General features: G+C 36.9%; 1 protein-coding gene across 1 annotated transcript in view; it reads right to left on the reverse strand.

The window, feature by feature from the left end:
• The window catches only part of LOC122834039 (kazrin-like), a 156,815-nt gene that overhangs the window by 27,824 nt on the left and 102,037 nt on the right, over window positions 1-26,954 (reverse strand). Inside the window, exon 6 of the mRNA XM_044122126.1 lies at window positions 3,969-4,076. Coding sequence (XP_043978061.1) covers window positions 3,969-4,076 — 108 coding nt within the window. The remainder of the gene's footprint in view (window positions 1-3,968; window positions 4,077-26,954) is intronic.

Here is a 26,954-nt window from a genome sequence, read left to right on the forward strand (position 1 = left end):
AGGTAATGCATCTGCCAATCACTCTGACTGCTCCAGGATCACTGCCAGACAAAGTGTTGCAACACAAACGCTCCTGCTGATGCATTATTTAACGTTCGTCTGCACTGAACTTATCATATTCAGTACAAAATATTTACAATTTAATGACTTGGATGATAAAATTATACAACATTTGGACCTTTTGTTGTTTCTTGAAATAAAAAAGCCCAACTTCTTTCACTTGATCAGAACAAATGTTTATCGTTTTGTTGTTGTACATTAGTGACAAAACACTCACCAGGATCTCTCATGGTTTATCCAGGAAAACGATTCATAAATACCATCTGGAACAAGACAATTGATAAAGAACTTCTCTAACATTGTAATGTCTTTCCCATGTTTGGTTTAGACTGAATATACATCAACTTTTAGTCTCTGAAAAATAAACAATGAGTCAACTTCTACTTTGACAAGTCTCTGCTTTTATTGAAGTCAATTATAATTTAGTTGTGTAAAACTGAACAATGAATAAAGCTTGTGTTTTTTTCATAAGCTTTAATTCAGTTCAGTTTAAAAATGTATTTTGGGATAAAAATAGAGAAAAGTAAAAAGGTTTTAAAGTAAAACACAACACTTAAAACAACAACATAAACATAATCGAGCTCCAGGAATGTCGATTTAGTTAGTTAAATTGACATTCCTTTACTAATTTACTAATTTACTTTTAGTAAATCAGTGAGAGGAAGAGTATTATTACCTCATCTCTTCTCTATCAACCAACAGTTTTTCTGATTGAATTTCAAACATCTTTTTATTCTATAAAGGCAACATAAAGCCTCTGGTTAAACTGTGTTAAATCTGAACATTACTACAGTTCCTGCTCAAATTATTCCAAATAAAAACACAAAATTTTTCCAACACTGCACATATAAACCGTTTTTATATGGCAAAATCTAGATTATAATTTATTCCTCCTAAAAAAAAAGATAGTCTGATGTTGGGGTTGAAAAAGCATCATGATATAAGCGTTTCATATCAGTCAATATTGACAAAAACTAATTATTTATTAGTTTTTGTTTTAAATATCTGTAATACTGCCACAGTTTTCACTCTGTTGTTTTTATTTTTAAACAGTTGTAAGGCACAGTGGAAAAACTTTAAGCTGCTGCGGCGGCAGTTACTCGGCAGGTTGTTGCTAGGTAACTAAAGAGTGAGTGAGTTGCTAGGTAACCAAAACGAGAGAGAGTTGCTAGGTAACCAAAGAGTGAGAGAGTTAGTTGATTCCACCAACGCTGCGTAGCTAGCAGTGAGAGGTTGGGCGGCTAAAGCCTTTCCTCTGCCTACATTTCCCAGAATGCTGTGCGGTTCTGAAAGTTTTGCATATTCTTTCAGACACATATGTCTATCACAATATTTATCATTATTGATTTATTCTCCCACCCTACTTTGGATATTTTGGAGTATTTGTATAATTTTATTTAAGAGTGATATACCTATTAAAAGGTTTTGGCTCCACTTCTTGCAATCTAAAATCAAATTCACATACAAACATGTTTCCAGTATTAGGAATATGTCACTTTTTAAATTCTTACCAATAAAACTGATCATTGTTTTTTTTAATCATCTTATTATGTTGTGTGATTAAAGAAAACTTTGCAATATTTCACACAATGAGGCATTTTTGACCAATGTTGCTGTTTGAATGTTTAACGTCAAGCTGCAGCTGACCTCGAAGCTACGCTGAATCCTTTCCACAGTCCTGCTTTTATCCTGACATCTCCTCAGCTTGAAATTTTCTACTCCTCAGTGTCCTTACGCTTCTGCTCCGCTCCCTGTGTCTCTGTGTCATTCGTTTGCTTTGCTCATATTTAAAGTCTTCCTCTGTGCTGCTCCTTCCCCACCTGTACTGCGCTCCTTTCTATCATTGGCACACAGCTGACCTGCAGCTCTGCATTAACACTGCTGCAGCGTGTTGATAGAGGGCGGCATTAAAACACAAGCAGGGTTAGAGATGGGGAATCGGGTGAAAGAGGAGGCCATGGAGAGGGAGAATTAGTTTTTAGGGTCACATCTATCACTGCTTTGCAAAAGCACAAAATATTACCAAGTATTTTTGTCTAGTTTTGGAATAAGACAGAACCAACTCACAAGTAACTTTTCAGCAAGACATAGGAGCTTGTTTAAAGTAAATAATTCCTTAATATTGATGAAAAAAGTATTCGTCCCATTGGCAGATTATTTCACTAATTTTCCAGTGTTATAAATGAAATAATCTGCCCATGAAACTAGAACATTTTTATAAAAATTGAGGAATTATTGACTTAAAACTAGCTCCTACGTCTTGCTGAAAGTTACTAATAAGTGAGTTTTGTCTTCATGTGTACTCAGATATTTGCGCTAGAAACCAGACCACAAGTACTTGGTAATATTTTGTATTTTTGCAGTATGGAACTAATAAGATGCTTGTCTTTAGGTCCTGTGGCACAAAAATGAATTCAGTTCGGACTAAAGACCTGAAAAAGTTGCATAAGGGTTCAGTTTAGTTGAAAATTGAAGTAAAAATCTGAAGGAACTTTAGGTTCTAAAAGTTTGAGGTTCGCTGTGTGACTTGTGATATCACACAATGAGATTAAAGTAAATTTTACAGTTTCTTTTAGTGGATAAATCTGGTTCGCAAAAAGAACACGTGTCTTAAAATATGATGGACGCCAAAGCCACTTCTCGTTCCACTTGTTATTAAACAGATATTTATATCGTATTAAGAGTAAACACAAAACTCAGATGACAAATAATGACGTCATTTAAAGCTTTCCAAGCCAAGCTGGCTCTGTGTGAGGCCAATAAGCTGTCACACCTCCAACAACGTCCATCACGTGTTAGTCATGAATGATAAGGAGTGTTTTGTATTGCTGTGGACACATTAATTAATTTTTCATTGCTTTAATTCATTCAAACTGGGAGGTTTTCAATCATTAACAGTGTGTTGGAGACTTTTCCCGAGTATCTCAATAGGATTTGATCCCGGAGTTTGACTAGGCCGTTCTAGGTTTTGATTATTTTATATTTTCAACTGTTCAGAGATTGACTTTCAGGGGTGTTTTGGTTTATTTTATGATGACGTTAGTGTTTCTCTAGTTTAAAGGAGATGCAAACTTTCCAAAAAGTTCCTCTTTGTCTCATCAGTCCACAAAATGTTTTCACAAAAGTCAAGGGGATCATAAAGATGAAGATAGTAAAAGTGATTAATCACTGTTTTTTTCATGACTTAATGAGTCTGTAAGATTCAGGCTATTTTTTTCCTCTATAAATAAAATCATCAAAATGGCTTTAGTATTAACTTGGCCTATCTTTGTCTGTTTTCTGTAGGGAACATCATTTTAAGCTCTTCAATTAACAATGAGAGTTTTTGTGTTGAGAAGAAGAAATGGGCGAACAGCTAAAGATTACGTAGCAAACAGAAGTAGTGATTTGTGATCAATACTTTCGTGAAGTGGTTGCATATTGGTGGGACGATTACTGCAGCAGATGAAATGAAAAGAGGCCATCATCATCTTGAGCTGCACTCCTCGTAAAACACGGCATTTCTCATGGTAATTGTGGAAGATAAGCGATCTTGTTGCGACGCTATGACGGCCCATTACGATAAAACTCGAGAATGATGCATTTCAGCGAACGCCACGGTGATCTGCAAAGCAAAACTCCCGTCTGTGGACGTCTGGTGATCAATATGACACTGTGAAATAGGTGACAGAGCAGATTAGGTGCTGGACTCGGATAAATCTGGGCCTGCGGTGAATGCTAAGGGCCCTCATGGCCAGACACCAAGTGTTGTTATCTGATTGTTCTCGCCTGCGAAGGCCTTTCGCTCCGGAGTTCACCCCCCGAGCCGAGCTGACAGCTCGGCGTCCTTTTAACTGCCAGGATAAATCACCGTGCTCACTCCCTGCTGTCACCACGGCAACGCCTTGTAATTTGAAGCAACAATGTACCTTTGCCTAGCGAGCAGTCTGCAGTGCCAAAGTCCATCAGGCTGGATATCTCTGTCGGGTAGCACATGTCCGTCACCACCGTCTTCTGCCTGTGATGCATCGACGGATCTGCAGAGATATGAATGAAAGTTTTAGAAAAAATCTTTAAAATAACCATTTAAAATTATATCTGGACGTCTTCTTTACATAAAAATCGGATATTTACACAGGAGTAGTCCTCTTGTTCATGAATATGAGCCATTTATTTCTACCTTCTAATGATTTTATTTAATATTTGTTACTTTATGGTGGGATTATTATAAAACAAACAACTTAGAGGATTTTATTAAACAAGAATTTGACAAAAAGAAATAACAAGTAGCTTCTCAGCAAGAGTTCATTTTAATTGAGTAACCCCTTTATATCGATTTTAAAAATTTCTATTTCCACTGGAAGATTATTTCAGTCATTTTCTCATGTAGTAATTGAAATAATCTGCCAGTCAAACTGGAATTCATTCATCAATATTAAGGAAATGTTGACTTAATGCTATCTCCTATATCCTGGTGAAAGTTACTTGTAATTTGGTTTTGTCTTATTTCAAATTTACTAAGATGTTTGCATAAGAACTACACCAATAAATATTTGGTAATATTTTGTGTTTTTGCTGCTATTTTCACAGATTAATATATTTTTTTATGAATAATGTCACGGATTTGAAGTTGTCTAAAAGACAGAAACTGGTTGACTTTTAAGTGTATAATTACTGTTTTCTTTCCTGACGTTTAATATTCAGGTAGAGCTGAGCACACATTTTGTCCACCAGATTCTGCAGTTAAATCTATTTCACTTACCTAAAGTTTTCTGCATAATAAACACATAGAATGTCACTAAAATCCATGAAATTTTACATAAAATGTTTCCACAGTAGTTGCTCTTTCCATTATCGCTGCATTAAGCCCTCAGCTGCTCTCTGCATAACATTTCCCACCGTCCGTTCACGCTCCAGCGTGTCCGTTTCACAGCTGTATGGTAATTATTGGCGTTACTGACCGTTCCTCCCCTCTAGCCCCGCAGAATCACTCCTGACCTGTCAATAACTGTTTAGACGGGGCCAGGCTGACCTTTCCTTTGGTCCTTAATATGGAGATTGGGCGGCAGGGCGGCTCGCACTCGGCTGCTCAAAGACTACTTCACTGAGCGCCGTCAATAATGAGCGGGTCGTGGAGGGTGAAGCAGAGCGTGGCGAGACAAGCTCAAAGGGAGGAGCAGCTCACCTCTTAAAACTGCAGCATTTAATAGAATATATAATTTTACATACTTGTTAAAATTGTCACCGTGCTGAGACAGTTTAATATGAGACAGATAATCTGTGAAAAAGATCAATGTCCTCCTTTCTTATGAATGTCTGAAGAAACGCATCACTTCCAACCAAAAGCAACCAATCAGAGCCAGGAGGCGGAGCTAGGCGCTAGCTGCTAACGGTGGAGAAACGACTTACCGTTACAAGAAGACCGTTTATCCACCCTCATGCTAACTAGCCACAGCAATCACAACATGCTATGCTATCACAGTTTAATATGAGACAGATAATCTGTGAAAATGATCAACGTTCTCCTTCCTTATTAATGTCTGAAGAAACGCACCACTTCCGACCAAAAGCAACCAATCAGAGCCAGGAGGTGGGGCTAGGCGCTAGCTGCTAACGGTGGAGAAACGACTTACCGTTACAAGAAGACCATTTATCCGCCATCATGCTAACTAATTAAAAGGTATTTTTAAATAAAAGTGACAGACTCCAGCTTTAAAGTTTTATCTCATAGTGAGGTTAAAAACAAATATTCCAGTAAATAAATTCATACTTGCAGTCATTAAATATTTTCAAATTAAGATGTGTGTAGGCCTGTCACGATAGCAAATTTTGCTGAGTGATTAATTGTCTCTACAACTATTGCGATAGACGATAATATTGTTTGAAGACCTTTTTACACTGATTCAATGGAAATGACATAATAATACATGTGATTTCCTACAAAAATAGATACACTTTATTTTCAAAAGAACACTTAACACTGGAACTGATAAAATAAACAAAACAATTAAAAACAAAAATAAAATTGATTCTCAGACTCCATTAACAAAAATGTACTTGAATAAAAACACCAAAGTGTAAATAAATACTGGATTCAACTAAAAGAGTGCAGATTATAAAGTCTGTTTACCATATTGTCCTTCAGTAATCATTAGATGTAAATAGAGAAGATGGGCACATCGACTACCTGATGCAATAGTTCACACTATCAATCAATCAATCAAATTTTATTTGTATAGCACATTTCAGCAGCAAGGCATTTCAAAATGCTTTACATATTGTTTTCGATGTCCAATGAAAAAAACTTGATCAATTTATTTAAAAAAATGACAGAAAAACCCAATGAATTAGTTTTTACACTTCACAGAATCTCTAGAATAAGAATAGACAAACAATTATCCATTATTATTAATCATTACAGAATATGTGACTTACACTGTGGTAGTATAGTAAACAACAACCCTTCAGCTAATATTTCCATCTCCAATCAGTGACCTTTGTAACAGGAAATCAAAATATATAAAGTCAACGGAAGTGACGTAAAAGTCGACTCTGGAACGGCGCTAGCATCGTAAGTAGCAAGTTTAGTTTTTTAACGGTTAGTTTTAACGCCGTAAGTTTAACGGTTTAACGGTTCGCTACTTATGTAACGAACCGTTAAACCGTTTTAGAAAGCCTTTTATTGTCTCACGCCAGTTTTCTATGATTTATATTCAAAACGGTTTAAAATGAGTCATTTTGTTAACAGTAAATTGGCGCTTCAGTGGAAGGAACATTAACGAGTTAAACTTTTCAGATCATGTATTAACGCTGACGGTCCTGAAATATATATTTCAAAGTAGGTTTTTCTTTATCAGGTTATCATTTAATAAAATATAGGCTCTATCACTATGATTGCAGAGTCTATGCACCTTTTCGCTGCTTGAAGACAAACTGCATAGATCATTTAATTTCTTTTTTTCATTTTGGAAAATCATTGTTAATCTCATCTGATTTATCCCCTTAAATCAGAGCGATCAAAGTGTCGGATAATAGTAGAATAGATTTGATTAAACTAATCTTTCTCCAACTGGGATCCCCGGACCATAGTTTGGTGCAGCTAGCTTACCAAAGGATTGTGTTAAACAATAGTAATGGATAATTGGATGAAGACAATTTATACCACAGCAGATACAGAAAACTACAAATGAAACAATTCAATCATATAAAAATCTATTGTCAATCTCTTTATGTTAAATAAATTTTAAAAATGACATTATTTAAATATTTAGTCATTATTTCATCGATAGTTTGAGTCATGCAGAACTGATGTGATCGTTTCCATAGCAACGATCAGAAGCAAGACCTTGCACCAGAGCTCCAGTGAGGTAATTGATGACATCACAGACCTTCTATGATGACATCATAGAAGGTCTATGAGACTTTAAATGCGTGTAACTCAGTTCATCGTCAGTCAGGATCTAAACAGTGCAGTGAAACGAAGCTTTGTGTCAGACAAAGATTTTTAGTATTACAGCGATGCCTTATCCCTTAATATTTCCTGTTGGTTGGGGACTTGGTTACCTCGTTACAACAGGAATGAAGAAATTGTTTGACCATTACCTCCCAGGAAAGGACGTGGACCAGAGTGTCTCTCAGGATGAGAGCACTTCATTTGGAAACGAACCTACCACGGTTCCCAATGAGCAAACTGACCCGGCTGGGAAAGTTTGCCTGGAAGAGGAGCCAGTTTTCTTCGAAGACACCGACAATAATTTAATGGAGATTTCAGAATGCAGTACTGAGGACAAGAGCACTTCATTTGGGAATGAACTTTCAGCGGTTCCCCGAGAGCAAACTGACCCGGCTGGGTCAGTTTGCTCTGTCAACCAGAAAGTTGACTATGAAGCCTCTGCATTGGATTTGACTAAGACATCGTCTGTCGTCGCAACTCAGGATGTGAATTCAGTCTCTGGGAACAATTTGCCCATTGTTCCCAAAGAAAAAACTGACCCGGCTGGGAAAGTTTTTTCTGGGACTGAATTCACTGAGAAACCTTTGATTTCCAGCACATTTTCCAGCACCTCTGACTTTACAAGTTCCTCGGACGAGGAATTTGTTTCAGAGGGACGTAGCGTTTGCAATGAAAACAGAGTCCTAGATCTATCTATGAACTCATCATTAAAGCGTAGGGTTTCTGCTGAACCTGAATTAAACTGCCCCCCGGACGGGGAAGCTAGTTTCACTGACAGGAACAGCAATGAAACCCCAGATAATGATGATTCTTTAACGTTTCCAAAAGACAAAACTACCCCGGCTGGGGTAGTTGTCTCTCCGGATGAGAGAAAAGTCTTGGGAAACCATTTCTGCACTGGTCCTCAGCAACCAACTGACCCGGATGGGAAAGTTGTAGATGAGGATCAAAGCGGAATGAGACAGATAGAGAGCGACATCTGTACATTTGCAAACCACTTCAACATCAGCTGGATGAGTGCCGGATTTCAAAGTGTCCTCAACCTGAGCGTCACCAGACGGTGTCTGGCTCGGAGACACTTGTTCAAAGAGGCTTCGTCTATCCCGAACTGTGCCAGTCTGATCTACACTGCCGTCCACCAACCTGGATATTGCTTTTGCCCAGCAGAAATCTCCCCGGTTTTAATGGAACTGAGGGAGAGACAACCATCACCAGAGTTGGGGAAACAGTTTGAAATCTCTTGTCTACTGGAGTCAGTTCTAGTCTGGCTCGACTCATACGGTGGCAGCACGGATTGCGAAATGTACAGTGAAAACACTTGTACCAGATGCGGAAAATCATTCTTACAGCTACTGAATAACAGCCCCATTGTTGTGCTTCCGACCTCGACTTCACTAAACGACACCGCTTCACTTTTTAATTATTGGATAAATTTGTGGGGCCAGCCTTGTTGCTCAAGCTGCAGGTCAAGTTTAAATCGCAAAAACATCCTGAGCAACAATAATGTGATTGTTCTCTTTCTGCCACGGTGGGTCGAAAGAAGATTTCCAGTGGTTCCCAATCCAGTCCTGGAGGTGCCAGGAGAAAGTGGAACCGAGTTGTACAGTCTGTCCTCTGTCATTTGTGGAGATGTTAAGTCAGAACATTTCTACACCTATTTGATTCGGGGACGACAGACTATACAGGTGGTGGATGAACATGTCCTCGCTGCTGGCATACCCTGCAGAGAGGATATGTATCAAAACGGATTCCTTTATGTTTACGAGAAGCGAGTGAACTTAGAAGAATCCCACAGTGACCACCTAAATACAACTAGTGTGACGGTTTCTCCTGGGCCTCCTCTCCAGAATGATGAAGAAAGTTCTGGAGAGGAGCCAGAACCTTTAAATTTGGATGAACAGATCAGCGCAGAAGACGAAACAAGTGGCCATTTTGAGGAAGCAGAAATGGAAGTGAGTCAGACAGAAAATTGGGATCCTGAAATATACGGCGGAATAGAAGAAGAAACATTTTGGGGGAAATTTATGCCAATATTTTTGTTTTTGTTTAGTTTGTTGTGCTGGGTGTTTTTTCCTTCTCTTGTTTTTTACTGGGCGAGTAATTCGTTACTTTTCTCTCTTGGCATTGGTTTTTTCTGTTTTCGTTTTTCTATATTGGGATTTTAAATGGAAGAATTGGAAACCTTTGTACCCCTAGTGAATGGATCTTACCAGTTTTTTGTCTGAAGTTTCTCTCCAGGCTTTCTGACTTCCTCACACCATCTAAAATCACGTCTGTCTAATTGGTCTCTCTAAATTCTCTTTAGTTTGCAGATAAAAAACAAATTTTGGAATTAAACTTTATAAATAGTTTGCAGGTTTCTCTCCGGGTGCTCCGGCTTCCTGCCACAGTCTAAAAAGATTTAGTGAATGCAAATTGACACTTTTATAATATCAATACTATATAGATATATATAGATATAGATAGATATCTATATCCATCTATATATAAATATATATATGCACTTGTGTGTGTATATATATAGATATAGATAGATATAGATCTATATCTATATCGATCTATATATATAGATCTATTTATATAAATAGATATATCTATATCTATATATAGATATAGATATATCTATTTATATAAATAGATGTATATATCCATCTATATATAGATATATATCTACATATGTATATCTCTATATATAGATAGATAGATATGTATATCTCTCTCTATATATATGTATATATATAGATATATATATATATAGGCCTGTCACGATAGCAAATTTTGCTGAGTGATTAATTGTCTCTACAACTATTGCGATAGACAATAATATTGTTTGAAGACCTTTTTACACTGATTTAATGAAAATGACAATAATACATGTGATTTCCTACCAAAAATAGATACACTTTATTTTCAAAAGAACACTTAACACTGGAACTGATAAAATAAACAAAACAACCAAAAACAAAAATAAAATTGATTCTCAGACTCCATTAACAAAAATGTACTTGAATAAAAACACCAAAGTGTAAATAAATACTGGATTCAACCAAAAGAGTGCAGATTATAAAGTCTGTTTACCATATTGCCCTTCAGTAATCATTAGATGTAAATAGAGAAGATGGGCACATCGACTACCTGATGCAATAGTTCACACTACACGTTAGTTCACACCTACATTTTCACCTTATGACAATCTTAGAACTTTGATTGTTCTAAGATTGTCGCTTGTGATCATCCTGTAGTGTGTGGTGTGTTACAGTAGATCGTCGTGGCCCCTCCGATCCAAATCAGGGGGTTTTCCCCACTGGGACCGTTAACCTGCCTGTTGAATGTGACAGGTAGCCAATCAGAAAGCCGGATTCTCCTCCGTGTTTTCTGAGGGGAAATTATTGAGAGGAATCCCAAACAGCTGACACGGCGCAACCTAAAGTCCAGCGGACATTGGAGATAATATGTGGAAACAACATTAATGTTTATAAAACATTTGGTGCAAAGAATATAGAAATGACGAGGGGAGGAGTTGGAGCGAAATCGCTACGCAATTGATGAACCCGGTAACTTTTTAGCTGTTCTTCGTTAACGTGACATAAATCGGTTGTAATGATTTTCATTCAGTCAGGACGTTACGCTGACACTAGAGCCACATGCGTTGTGCTAGATTGTAGTAAACATTGATTAATGCCTGGTTTTAAAATTAGTTAGCTGAACTTGTAGCTATTATTTTGTGCCCATTGTCGGACACCACACGGCAGGATCGATCGAACCGTTATACCTGGGATTACTGTCGGCTAATGTGTGGTTTCTCAGGTTTTGAAAATGGGCCGACAGTCGACCGACAGCTCTAAGATCGTGTAGTGTGAACTGGACATTAAACTAAGGAAATGAGGAAGGGAGGGTCAGTGGAGAGCATCGGAGTTGAGCCTTTTTTCATTCAGCGTCATCAACAGAAAGAGAAAAAGACTGGAAGAGACGATAACGCCGATAATTAAAATGACGTAGATAGTTTTAATTTATCGTACGATTAATTGATTTATTGTTTATCGCGACAGGCCTAGATGTGTGTCTTCTCCAATTTGTCAAAATGTGCGAAGTTGAATTTTTTCTGATGTGAATGTTTTTGTGGGAGGATTTTCGGACCTCAGAGAAGCTCATGATTAGCTGCAGTTCATTGTGTTTCACAGAGAAACACTCCGACAGCGTGTCTGCTGCAGTAAGTGGGCTGCAGAGAAGAAACCAATGAATCAAATCAAATGACTTCTGCCTGGTTGGACCTGAAAAGTGAGAATTTCAGGGTTATAATGAGGCCAAACAGTGCTGAATGCAGAGTACTGTAAGTTTTACTTTCTTTTTCCAATTGCTCTCCACGATGGCCCTTTTAGAAGACATTTAGCTTTCCATCATGAAATGACGATTAAGTCAAAGTAACTGATTGCAGAGATTTTTTTCCCAGCCAGTATTTGTGAAAGAAAAAAAAAAAAGAACACTTTCGGCTGTATTCAGTAAAACTCTTGACTCCTCTGAAAGTTAACGCTCGCTCTCTCTCTGCATGACATGCCACATGAGCAGAGGCACGAGGCTAGAAGCTATTTTGCAATCAAATGGGAATATCTCAAAGTCAAGCTGTGGATTAAATAAGTTCATAAGAAGCCATGCTGTAATTTCTTTTGTTAAACTTTTATCACAGAAGAGGATTCATGCATTTCTGGTCACTGCACATCAAAAATGAATGTTTGTTAACTTTTTATTCAACAAAAAAGTTTCTTACTTGTGTACTGGGCACTGAATGATGAAGATGAAACCCAAATATATCAGAGCTACAATTATAAATCCATGCTTTTTATCACTGCGTTTCACCAGTTTGAACAGCAGGCGAAGGAGAATTTCTGAGTCATAGAAGCAGCAAATACTTGAGACACAAATACACACTATTTCGTCATCCGATTTACTTTGAAGTGGGTTTTGATTTGGGTTTGTAGGAAGAAAATTGTTCACAGATTCTGCCCTGATGCATTTCCTGTGTAAGCAACACACCAAACTCCCTCAACCTGATCATGACCTGGCTGGCATTTTTTCCATGAAATGGTATTTAATTTCCCTTTGGGATAAATAAAGTATTTTTGAACTGAATTAAATTTCCAAGCAGCTCTTCTATGTCCAAAGTCATGGCTGAGAATCAGGAAAAAGGAGGTAGCAGGGAGACAAAGCAGACAGGAAGGGCAACACTCTTGATTTAAAGGATCTTCTACTTTTCTGACCTTTGACCTCCAGTTAGGGGTCATGTCCAAAAGATTAAGGAGGGACAACATCACCTGTAGGGAGCTTGACGTAGCGGCACTGATTTGATATTAAAAAGAAGTAAAGAGTTATTTAGGTGTCGGATTGACGGATGGACAAAGTGACTGAAGGTCAAACATGAACAATCGGTCACCATGACGACACAAAGTTTTAAAATCTGTGATCAGTCTGCAACAAGCTGTGCGCTGCAAAAACAAAATCTTACCAGGTAGTTTTAGTTTCTAGTGCAAATATCTTAGTACACTTGAAATAAAACAAAACTAATTTACAAGTGACTTTCCAGCAAGATACAGGAACTTGTTTTTAAGTAAATAAATCCTTAATATGGATGAAAAACAACTAGTGTTTCTGGCAGATCATTTAAATTAAAACAATAATAAGTGAAATAATCTGCCAGAAAAATGCACTTAAGGAATTATTTCCTGGAGCAACCTTCTATGTCTTGCAGATACCTTGTTAAAGACTTACTTAGAAGTTAATTTAGTCTTAGACCGAAAAAAAAAAATTGGTACAATTTTGTGTTTTTTTTTTTTTTTTTTGATAGATTAGTATCCATTATCTCTATAAAATTAGACTTAAGTGATCTGTACACTGACATTTGCACAAAGCAGAATGCGTGTAATACTTCTGCTGTGGTTGAACTTGAAAATGTGCACAAATAATATTTTAGTGACTATGCATCAAAAATGTGCATTTCTCAACTTCTTAGTTAAAAAAACAAACAGATCAGAACTGAAGAACTACCTGATGGTTCTCTACTGTAGTCCTGATTTGTCTACTGTAATTTTTTATATTACATTGAATCTCAAATAAATACTACCATGGTGATTAGTGTGATACATTTCAAACATTTAAATGCAATGTTTTACTTTAGACCAATCCAAGCTTTTTAAAAATGGTCTCTATGGACAAAGAAATACTTTAAAATGAAGAATTCTAGAAAATCAGATTATCACTCCGCTCCTCTTTCTGAGATGTTACAAACCTTCCTGTTTCATAAAAACAAAACTTGTTTTCAGAGCCATAAAACAACAACAGAAATTCAGGCCTTGTTAATTGTTTTATTTGTAGCTTTTCCATTGTTGAAATGTGACAAATGTCCTTCCTGCATAATTCAAGCAACAGACAAAACCTGCAAATCAAACAGGTCTGGAGCAGATTTTCTGCTCCATTATGTTCTGCATCCTCTTTTGCAGGTCCCTTCTTGTTCATGACCTCATTAGACAGTGAGAGGCTTTCAAAACACTTGAATAACGTGCAGCGACTCAAGATGCAGATGCTCTGCTATGAAGCTGTTTTTGGTAAATGGTTGTATTTTCAGCTCTAATCAGAAAAAGTGAGCGACTTCATAAACCAGGTCTGAAAAACATTTTGATTGGTTTTATGGAAATAAGCGCCTCGTCTACAGGCTGATTGGTGAAGACGAGTCAAATGTAAACGTCTCAGTTTGAGTTAAAGAAAAAACTTATTTTAAAACTAAGCTGAGCCAAAAACAAAAACATTTATTCATATTTCTTACAGGTTCTCTTGTAATTGCACCGTTCTCTTATTTCTGATTTGTTCTTATTCTCGACTTTTGTTAAATTTTTTTCTGAGCTTTTACGATTTTCTGACAATTTCTCCCTCTGGCTTTAAATGCTGTGTAGCTGGGAGGATTTTGCTGTTTTACTTTCAAACAATTGCATCGATGCATAATCATGGTAACAAGGCATTTTTGGGAGAAGCTGACCTTTAATAATACCTGAACTTTGACCCCAAAATCCCTGAGGAGCAGCAAAAGCAAATGAGGTGGAGTAGCAGTGCTTCTCATAAACTGCTGCCTGGAAATTAAACTGCTTGCATATCTTAACAGTCATGGGACTGTTATGCAGTAAAAGTCTTCAGTCAGAAGCTTCTTTAGATTTGCTGCAAGACTGACTGGAAATGCTTCCTGCCCAGAATGCCTGAAGATATTTGAATTATAGGAGTTATGACATTTAATTTTACTTTGGGATAGGTTGAGTTTAATTTGAAAAAATATCTATAAAAAGTATAAATGTTAGCATTAATATTGGTGCTACATTTTATTAATATTAAAGGTTTTGTATGAGATGTAGAGAGGTCTTCAACAACTAGATAAATAAATAGAGAAAATATTTGGTAGTGTTGCCCTACAGGTTTATTCTGATCAATTTGTGTGTTTAAAAAAAGTAAAACACCACAAAGAAATAAAAATGTTCTTTTAGGTGTTGCTGATGACAGTTTTTATTTGATCACTTGCTAAAGAAAACAATAAAACAGTTATTGGTAGTCCAAAGAAGTCCAGAAGATGATGACAATAAAAACTTGACAACAAATCAGGTAAATACTGTTGTCACTAAAAATAAAATTCATAAAGTAAGAGAAGAGAAAAAAAAAACATCTGCGTAAATGTCAGAAGAAAAGAAAAAAGAAAACGAGCTTCTGCAGCACCACAAGGGAAAAGTCTTACTTCTTATTAAAGGGAATATGCAGAAGAGCCAGTCTGTGGAAATAGCCCTGAGCCGTCTGAGCAGTAATGAAACACAACGCTACCGCTGACCCGAGGGATCCAGACGGCACATATGGGACTCGACGGGAAGAAGACAGCAGCCTATATAAGAGACCTCTGCATATCCTCTGATTTTAGTCATGTATGGATAAAACAGAGCACAGTCTGCAATGCAATGCTGTGATTAAACATTATTTTAAACGTACAGAACCTTTTATTCATGCAGCTTCAACTTTATCATCTTATTAACCGCCATCTCTGCTAGTAACTGGAAGGTAAAGCATACGTATTAACCCCCCTTTCCTCTGACGCTCCTAAATAAAATCTAGTACAACCAGTTGCTCTTACAAAATCGTATCTGATATGCACAGCATTTTCATAACTACTGAGGATAATTTTGTTACTTGATTGTGTTATAAAATGCCACTATGTGTGGAAAATCTATAATACTGTCCCTTTAATGTCAGTGTGAATCCATCAGTTGTGTGAAAGCCTCAGAGTTTTGTTAAAGAACATCAGTGCAAATACTTTGATCATTTCTGGTCTTTCTGAAAGAGAGGCAAGAAGAAATCCATTGACGAAATAAAACCATAAGAAGTCTCATTTGTACAACAAATGCATGAAAGAAGGAAATCTAGTAAGATAAGACTTCAATTTGAGTTTTCTGCTTCACATAATTATAATCACCACATGATTACACCGTCAATGTGACACACGGTGGTGGCAGCATGATGCTGTGGATGCATTTATTCAGAAGGTTTTTATTTGTTATCTTCTTCAAAAATTTGCTCTGCTTTGTGTTGGTCTAATGCATGACATTACAATGAAGTAATTCGATGTTTGGGATTTAAAACAATTAAGAAAAATTGTGAATACTTTTAAAAATACGCAATAAAAAGTAACTTTGAAATATTTGCAAGACAATGACTCGATGTAATCCTTCGAAACCTTTTTATCAACTTTGAATAAACAACTCAGCTTACTGTACTGATTGATCACTAGGATCAATTTCAATATATACATAAGTGAATCGGGATTATTTTGTGTAAAAAGCCTCCAGATGACATTTGTTGTGAACTGGTGCCATCTAAATAAAACAGAATTTTAATGAAATAATAAAATGGAATAAAACGGAACTAGACAAAAATGAAGAAACCCTCTTTTAAACTTTCAGGTTATCTGTACATAAATTTTGTAGAGTAACAAAAAACAGTTCCAGCTTTGGTAACTGCAATTTTTAAAAGCAATGACAATAAAATTTTATTTCACTTCAGCATATTCAGAATGGACAAAATGAAAACCTTTTAAACTGATTTAATTGAAATGTTGTTTTTTAATTGACTTGGTTTTTCTTATGTAAAAAGCCCTGGGGACTTTAACTATTTTCTCTTCTGCACAATAATTATTTCCCCAGCGGCTCAACATTTCAATTACCTACTCTCATGCATTTAAGCTGACGCAACATAATGTGAGAGGAATTTGAAACACTGTTTAAATCGCATTTCACAGACACAAACATTGAATAAATTAACAAAGCTAAACGATGAGAAGCCTTTTGGGTTTCCAGGCCTCTGAGGCTCAAACTCTGTCCTGATGGGAGGAAAAACAGAGCGAGCTCGTTTGAAACAAGCAGCGTTTTAATATTTCACAAGAGACATTTCCCATCCCTGACCTGATCGCTTACAGGTCCTGCGTCGTTATTATCAGGCACCGACTCATGGCAGCGCAGCCTCGTCTAACAGGACAGCAACTGTATCATTAACAGCTTTTTACAGCTATAAAAACAAATTATTCAATTTTAATCCGTTTTGTCACTGAGCAGATTGAGTAAGTGGAAAAATAACACTTTACAAACTCTAAGACACGTTTCTGAAAGTATAAAAATACCTTTGGGAGAAGTTGGTTTGGTATTCAACATAATCTTTATGTTAAGAGAAAAAAAAAAAAACGGCAAAGATTTCTCCTCAGGGACGCCGTGAAACCGTAACAACCTCCTGTACTTTATATCACTGTCACAACTCTATTATTCAGTTTCAAACATCCAGATCTGCTGCCGCAAAATGTCATTCTTCCAGCATTTCACCCCGCCTGCAGCTGGAAACCTACTGTCTATTAATCTGTGTTTGTAATAATCCGTGTCACAGGGAATCAATACTCCCAGCATCTTATAATGCGCGTTTGGAAAGCTGCTCCAAGGCTGCCGTGATCCATCGCCTCTGGATGTTGTGCTGCCATTAAAAGGCACATCTACCTTCCCCGAGGAACCATGAGGGGAAAAAACCTAAACAGGGAAACATCCATTACATCAATGAGAAAGAAAACGTTAGAGGACAAAAACGAGTCCAGGGTTCATGCTGCTACGGTCGGCTGCATGTTTGTAGCGTTTCTCTTATATGGTGTGCAACATGAAAGAGTGGTTTTAGAAAGCACCCCGCCTCTCATCCAATGCTGCACCCGCCCCATAAACCTGCAAGGATGAGCAGGTGTAGATAATGGATGGATGGTTTTAGAAACCAACATGTGGAAGAAAACGCTTTGCCCTCTTAAAGCTGCAGTATGTAACTCTTATAAAAAATATATTTTTTACATATTGTTTGTTATGAGACAGATAGTCTGCGAAAAAATTTAGCTCCTCTGTCTTCTCCCTGCGCTAACTAGAAACAACCAATCAGAGCCAGGAGGAGGGTCTTAGCGCTGCCAATCTTAGCGCTGCTCATCCCCCCTTGTTCTCTGCTACTGCTACAGCTTCTCCCTGTCAGCAGATCTTGTTGCGAATGCTAAAGCTAGTTAGCATAGCCATCAATAATTGTGGAATTATTTCTCCACAATTAGCAGATTTAGCAGGGAGTACATGAGGTTGATTGACAGCGCTAAGACTTGTCTGTAGTTGGTTGTTTTGGTTCAGGAGCGCTGCAGTTCTTAGCTCATGGAGGAAGTGGAGGAGATTGATCTGTCTCACAAATTATAAAATGTATAAAAACTACTGCACCTTTAAGTGCTGTAGTATCAAACCTACATATGATTAAATACAACTCCTACTTCAGCACCTTGTAAACATCTCATGTCAAACTGAATAAAGCATCAGCAAATACGCCAATAAAAAGATTAAATCAATAACAGATTGTACAAAGTCCATAAAGAACTATGTAAAAATTTAAGGTAGAATATGTAAAATCAACTTTTCTAATATTTATATCAAGTTATAAATGTTATGTTACTCTCTCCAACATCCATCCATCCATCCATCCATCCATTTTCTATTCACCCTTGTCCCTAATGGGGTCAGGAGGGTTGCTGGTTCCCATCTCCAGCTACGTTCCGGGTGAGAGGCGGGGTTCACCCTGGACAGGTCTCCAGTCTGTCGGAGGGCAACACAGAGACACACAGGACACACAACCATTCACACACACACTCACACCTAGAGAGAATTTAGAGACCAATTAACCTGACAGTCATGTTTTTGGACTGTGGGAGGAAGCCGGAGAACCCGGAGAGAACCCACCATGCACAGGGAGAACATGCAAACTCCATGCAGAAAGACCCCGGGCCGGGAATCGAACCCAGGACCTTCTTGCTGCAAGTCAACAGCTCCACCAACTGCACCACTGTGCAGCCCGTATATGACCAACATGATATTCATAATTTAATTCAAATTACATTTCAGTGAGGACTGAATCCCTGTACTTTTTCTTGCAAAGAAAAATTATGGTATTCAGTTTGCACAAAGTTTAAAAAAGCTTTGAGCGCATTTAGCCACATCATATTAACTTGTCAGGGTATATATACAAATAATAGTAAATCATTCTGCAACACAATCTGTGTTTACATTCAATCTGGCTTGACAGACACTTGAAAGAGCGTCTCTTCAATCACCTGCACACACAGGCTCAAATCAAAAGCACATCATCATTTCCCAGTGATTGGGCTTCGCTGCAATGTGTTGTTCAGCAACAACTCAAACAGCCTCAGGGATCAAGAGAGCAAAAACTATCAGAGTTTATTATTCAGAACAATATTAACAGGAGAAGAAGACCTCAGATTTACTGACTGGTGAAATCCACAGAGGCTGATGAATAATCAGAGCAACCAGCCTGCCAAACTTGTTGTGGGAGGCCAAAGACTAATGAAAAGCAATCCATGTGCAGTGATTAAGATTTAAGTTGGCAACCTTAATGACGCAAGGAATAAAAAACAGAAATTAGGCGTCTTGTTATGATTGTGCTTCGACTAGTAAAAACGAAGGATTCCGATAATAAATGCCTCTGTAATTCTTGGTGAATTAAACAAAATGCAGTTTAATCCATCACAGTGTTTCTTAAAAAGCAGAGCTCAACTTTAGCTGGATTAACCGACTTATCGATTTAACAGACTGAAGAGAAAATCAGCTAAAGTTTTCGGAATATTTCTTTCTCAATTCTTTAAAAGCTTCTTCTTACCCTCATTAGCAAACACATCGTCAATGAAACATGATGATTGATTCTTTGAGCCCCAGCTGGTCAACGCGGGGCGTCACACACCCGAGCCGACCCGAAGGCTTTACTGGCCCAGTAAAGCCTGATGAGGATGGATTTAATACTGAAGATTAAACTGGAAAATCCTGCTTAGGAAAAGACAGTGACACAACCAGAGGAATCCAAACTTTTTACTGTTTTATTTCTTCAAAGCTGCAGAGTGAGCACTGTTGTAGTAAATAGTCACACACTGTCACAATAAGCTCAAAGCATACAAAGCGTTTGAATTTTCATATCTTCACTGTCAAATTTTTAAAAACAAATATGATATTTACATCCATAACCATTACTGACGACTATTAATAGATATTTTCTTTTTTCCTGCCCACTGGACTCTTTTTCTAGTTCTCTTCTTTTCTCTCTCTATTGTTGTCTTTGTTGCACACCCATTTCTAAAACCTGTATTTGTTATATATCACAAAAAAAGCTATTTTCTTTTCAAATAAAAGCTTAAAACAGGTATTTATGTAAAATAGCCAATAAATCTAAAATATAAATGCTGACAGATTCTTGATCAATACCAATAGATAATACATCTGATCAAATGTTCAATAGTTTCACTCTGCAGGCAGAAGAAAAGCTTTTTAGGCCAGTTAGGCAAGCACTCACTATTTGGTTACCTAGCAACTCACTCACTCTTTGGTTACCTAGCAACAACCTGCTGAGTAACTGGTGCAGCAGCAGCTTAAGGTTTCGCTCCTTTGCCTCATAACTGCCTAAAAAATGGAGTAGCATTGTTGTGATCAAGTATTGAAGTATTGGGAAAAGTAGGAGCTTCTTAAAGAGACAGAGGACCAACTTAAAGGGGCAAAATTGTAAAATCAAATTTAATTTAAGTCATATTGGATATATGCATTTTTTAAAATATTTTATAACAACAGAAGTAAACAGTTACTTGACTGTGCCATAAAATGGCATTATGTGCCTAGAAAATACATAATACTGGCCCTTTAAGTGGCCATGTGCTTGGCTCAACAACTAAACATTTTTGACCTATATTGCTTATTGACGTCTTTCTTTTTAAACACAAGTCAAACTTCTAACATCTGTTCCACTAGGATAAATGCAGGAACTTCCTTAAAGATCTGAAGCAGAGTATGAGTAACTCTTATTCTGCTTTAAAAAAAAAAAAAAGTAGACTAATTTGGCTCATCTGCTGTCGAGCAGCACCAAAATTCAAAATTAGAAACAAGTATTAGAAGACAAATAAGTATATATTTTTTAATCAAATAATTATTTGTTAAAAGCATATTTAAAGCATATTTGATGTTACCTAACTCTTTCATAGTCCTGTCTTGCAGCATAGCACAGCTTTATTATATTAGTATTTATAGAATTTTGTGGGTGGGGCCAAATCTGTTAAAGACAAGGTGATTGGTCTATAGATGAGGTGTATTTCAGGATAGCCAATCAGCATGCAGCACAGAAAATATGAAATAACAACATAAATACTAATGCAATTATGCATGATTTATGATGGATAATGAATTAAAAATTTAACTATTGCAAATTTGAGAAAATCAGTCCTTTAAGTATCTATTACCTAACATATTTATTTAAATGTTATTCAAATTACCAAACATATTAATATTTATTAAACTAGTAATTTGTTACATTGTGGCACTTTTGGTTCTTGATAATCTGCAACGAACGGACATAAAACTAAAAGCCAGACCAGGTTTTTATGCTCTACTGGTGTAAAAAGTGACTTCCTGAGGTAATTTAAAAGATGAATGACTTGGTACTTGATGTAAGTTTGAGGGCCTCCAGTGAGAGCAGGGCTCTTTTTTCTGTCACCGCTCACAAAGCTGAGTAAGATGTGCTAGCCCTGAGAGTCAGAGGTGGGTATAACACAGAGAATATATGCATACACATACATACTTTTAGTGGCTGCGGCAGCACAACAGCTAATGAAACATTATTTATTGCTGACTGAGAGAGGAGCTGGTTAAAGGTGTGAATAATAGAAGTGAGACCAATCACTGCAGCCTGGATGTTTCTCAACCCAGCTGGGAGATTAGCTTCCAGCTCCCTCACCCAACATACCGTCTTCAAACAGAATTCAAACTAAACTAAAGTTCATAACAAAACAAAACTGGAAACTCAACTCAGGAAACCCATCTCTGTGAGAATGTATGACGATCAAATCTAAAGAAGACGTGTTTATTTTTTGTTAGCACTTTGGCCACAACAGAACAGATTTGGATTGAAATCCCAGTTGTGAGGGAGTTCATATTTCTCCAGCAGAACAAAAGCATGCATGTTTCCTGCAGGTGCATCCATGCAGAACAAACAACCAAACAAACCCCCTGATCAACAGGAAAACTGTGTTGGCTTGGAGATAAATTCCCCCTGAAAAATGAATGTTTTATGAAACAATTTGATCTTTTGATGAACTAAACTTCCATGTCCATCACACCAAGAGAAAAACAGAAAGAGCGATACATCAGTTTCAGAAACCTACAGGAAGTAAAACATAAAAAAAGCAACTAATGCTACCATGGCAGCACTGCAAAACACAAACTAACTAACCAATTACTTTTGGTTTATTTACTACCGAAAATATCTTAGTACACTTTAAAGATGACAAGACCAGATTAGAAGTAATGTTTCAGCAAGAAACAGGAGATTGTAAGTAAATAATTCTTTAATATTGATAAAAAAGTAATAATTATAAGTCAAAATAAGACATTTTTCCAACATTGTAAGTTATAATATGGGAAAGTTGTAAAAAAATTATCTTGTTCCAATGGCAGATTTTTTCACTTATAACTAAAACTTATTCATAAACATTAAGGAATTATTGACTTAAAACAAGTTCCCGGGGCGTGATCCGGTGGCGTAGAGGGTAGCGCGCTCCACGTTTGGAGGCCTTCAGTCCTCGACGAGGCCGTCGCGGGTTCGATTTCTGGACCCGACGACATTTGCCGCATGTCTTCCCCCGTCTCCTTCCCCCTTTCCTGTCAGCCTACTGTGGTATAAGGGACTCTAGAGCCCACAAAAAGACCCCCTGGTGGGGGAAAAAACAAAACAAAAAACAAGTTCCCATGTCTTGTCCAAACGTTACTTGTAAATAAGTTTTGTCCCATTTTAAGTGCACTAAGATATTTGCTCTAGAAAAAATTTATTTAGAACTAAAAGTCTACAGGCTTCCCTGCAACCTTGAAAATAAAAGCCTGAGAAGGTTTAATTAATCAATTAAATTAAACAAGTTTATAGTTTCAAATGTTCCTCAAATTAAATATTATAAAATTATAATTTTAGTTAAACAGAGGGAAATCTATGAAGGAAACTTTTTAGACACCACAAACAACCTGAGACAGCGATGTAAATCAATTAAAGCGCCTCCTGAATCCTTTAAATTGAAGCATATTCCGGTATTAGAACGGCCTAGTTAAAGACCATACCTAAATCTAAATGAGAATCTGTGGCAATAATTTGAAATTGATTTTATCAGATGTTCATCATGCAACATGACCAAGCATGGAATACTTATGATGAAAAAATGACAAACACAAAATAAAGTACTGGTTATATTGTTCCCCATGTTATAAGTTAGTTTCTACTGAATGAAGTAGCAACTAGATCAAAATTACTTGGTAAGATTTTGTTTTTGCAGTGAAAGTGTAAAAACCATTACAGCCATTTAACACACCCTCTCCTCATCCAGTCTACCTTAAGGTGAGTAATTTTGCAAAGACGAATTGCCAAAAATCTCCCTGATGTGCAAAGCGACGGGGAAACATTTTGATCTGGAACTGGATTGTGAACTGTGGCTGGTGGATGAATACAAAATTGTATGTCACACTTTTCAGACTAGATATTGTTTAAAATATGAATGTGTCAAAGTTTGTGTGACTGTATTATGTCTAACCGTGGAAAAAGATCAAGGAGAGTGTAATGTCTTCAGCTTTTGCTGAAATTGTTCTGCAGGACAGGATTCTCTTGGAAAAGAGATTTTTCATTTCAACGGGATTGTCTTGGTGAAATGAAGGTTAAAAAACTTTAAAGAAAATGTTTAAACATACAGTATATTGACTCAGGAGAGCTAAACACTAATGCACATCATTGTTTTACTTTTTTAAAGTACGATTATCCATCTATCTTATGAGTATATGTTGTGCTGTGTTGGTTTATTGTTCTCTGGTTGCACCATGTACCAATCTGAAAAGTCTTAAGGGTGTGAACATTTTGTAAGGGACTGTACATGCATAAAAATAGATTTTTTTAAATGCCCCTTCAAATCTATATATAAAGGTGGTTTTCTATTTAAAAAAGAGAAAAAATTGTGAGAAATACAGGTTGAAAACTCCTTCGACATCCTTAGACAGAAGTAAATTACTGAGGAGTGGAGATAAATCGCCTTCTGTTGCGGCTAATTCTGCTCTAATGGTGAAAAAATGATCAGCAAATTAAAAAGGACCGCACTCCCAACAGCCAACGCTACACAAGATGCTAAAGTCTTTAAGGTCACCGCCTTCTTACTGCAAGGACCTTATTCAGCTTTTCCCCCGGCAGTAAGCAGCACTCAGAATGACTAATGTCTCCGCACACTTAGTTCTACTTTAAACGAGAGTTGACCAATTACTCGTGTAGAAATGGTGAAAAGACGAGCTGCTCCACGCCGTGTGAGAGCTGCAGCGCCGCATGAGACCGTAATCAGCAGGATGACAGACGATGTGCTAATTAGCACCTTAGCCAAGTCTTACAATTTAAACACAGTGCTTCGCCCTCATGTCATACAATCTGTTTTGCATGACGTATTTTACACATCTACGCATTGCTGCAGGTACTCTGTAATTTCTCACATTGATCTCACTTTATATTGTGATATAATAATAGGGCACGTAATAATTTTGCCTAAAAAAAAAGTGGAGAGTCGATGTAAAATGAGATCTGTATTTTTCTTCATGTCAGACTTGGGTGATGTGTAAGAAAAGGCTTTGAAAATTCACATCAGAAGCATTTCAGGGTTGCATGATTCAGTGTGCGAGCCAGAGATGTTCAATTTACATACGACAGAGGCATAATTTTGAAGTAATTAAGATAAAATAAAACATGAAGAACTGGTTAGCTGCTGTGACTGTTCTTTCTTTTTCAAAGTGAATTAAACAACAAAAAAAAAAAGCTTAAGAGAAGGCCTTGTAATTATACTCAAAGCAGCTGGAGAGAAACTGAAAAGATTACAATTTATGCAAAAGATACGTGATCCACCTGAAAGATGGCACCTCTTGCAGCTCATTTTTCAGATTTTTGTTAGATTTTCAAATCTGTCTTTCAGGCCTGATCCTTTTTTCTCTTCTCACTTGCCTCCTCCGCATAGTTTCTGTACAATATATGTAGCCGTAACCAGGCACGTGGACTGGTGTTTAAAATATAAAGAAAGTCGAATGTAGTGGACATAACAAAATTCAAATTAATAAAGAAATAAAGAATAAATAGCTCCAACATCGAACTTTAAAAGTTTTTTCAAACATAAGAAATTATAAATCCCTGAAATTAGAGGGTGGCTCCATTCTGGAATTGCTTTATTCTTTTTAGCTATTTAATCTAGATTTTAGTCATTATAATTAGCAGTTCTTTTAGTATTAAGTGTCATAAGTTGCTTTTTAAAAATAGGTTTTCACTGTTTTTATGAAAATGAGAAGCAGGAAGGAAGATTCTAATAAACCAACCAGCTGAATCCCACGACTCTTTGTTGTAACAGGAAAACATCACTGAGAGAATCAGTCAGTTTGTCAACCGACATAAGAAAAGGACACACAAAAAAACTCAGTTAACACAAGAATGAGCAAAAATAATCAGATAATGCCAAAAAGGTGAAAAACTTCCAATAAAAACAGCTCCTAGAAACTGTGTTAGTGTGTTAGAGACGAACCTGGATTCGAATTTTCAGTCAGAAGAAATTAATCAAAATGACCTCCTGAGTGCATCAAGCTGATTAATAAAACTCGGTGCAGAAAGTGAATAAGAGCGTCTGATTACCAGTTTGAAAACAAGTCAGGAACAAGACAAACGCAGGAGGCAAACCAGACATGACAAAATAATCTAAAAATGCAACAGAAACTGCAAAACTGGTGAATTAATAATCGGGTCATACAAACAGAAACACTTTTCATGGCAGTGTGGGAAAATATATTAATCTCTGACAGATAGGTTTTCTGGCGCAGGATACATTTTTCCTCAAATAAAAACTGAAATAATTCTCAGTTTCTATGCGAGATAAACAATCCGTTTGCAGCCGGGAATGAGAAGTTTGACAAATTGGTTAGATTTTATAAAATAAACAGATTGTTTTGTGTTAATGGACGAAACTGAAAAATATTTGAATAAATTAAGCAGATTTTATAAAATCTGACAGAGCTGTTTGGGAGTGGTGATGGTGTATCATTGTTGACCTCAACATTACACTGTAAAATTCACAACTTGAGCCTCATAAACACAGCAGGCAGGAGGAGCTCTTTCTGCTCATCGAAAAGACTGAAAACAGTTGGAAAAATGCAGAAAAAACAGCTGGAATAAAAATGGCTGAAGGTAACTTTCTTCTTTGGCTGCCAGATTTTTAACAATGAGAGCAAAATGAGACATAAACAATTTGGAAGGCAGCCAAGATAAACATTTAAATTTTAAGTAATCAAACGTAACCTTATATTAAATATTCTTTCTTTTATCTTGCTATCACATTGTCGAATTATTGATTAAAGCATAATTAAAACTTTAATCAGTTATGGTCAAAACTGAAATAAAAGCTTCTATTGACTCTTTGCAATTACGTCATTAAATCATTCGAGGCGCGATGATGGACGTCGGAAGTGAGGGATGCGACTGAAATTGTTTTCCAAAGTTGTTTTTCCCAGTTTATTTGTGGTTTCGACTTGTTCGAGTCGAGCTAATTGGTCTCTGAACGCAACACAGCTGGTTGTGGCTCATAGATGTTTGAAACAGCTAGCTTAGAAACCGACCCGTTCTTCCTCCCTCCTGATGTGTTGATCAAATTACCAACTTTGAATGAATTCACACTACATGATTTATATCAACACGTCATTAACAGTGTTTCCCCTTAAAACGCAGCAGGATTAAAAACGCACTAAAGACGAGATGCTAACCAGTTTTTTCTGTGAATGCTAGGCTACATGACGGTGCGGCA

Source organism: Gambusia affinis, linkage group LG07 (genome assembly GCF_019740435.1).
Source record: "Gambusia affinis linkage group LG07, SWU_Gaff_1.0, whole genome shotgun sequence".
Taxonomy (NCBI): domain Eukaryota; kingdom Metazoa; phylum Chordata; class Actinopteri; order Cyprinodontiformes; family Poeciliidae; genus Gambusia; species Gambusia affinis.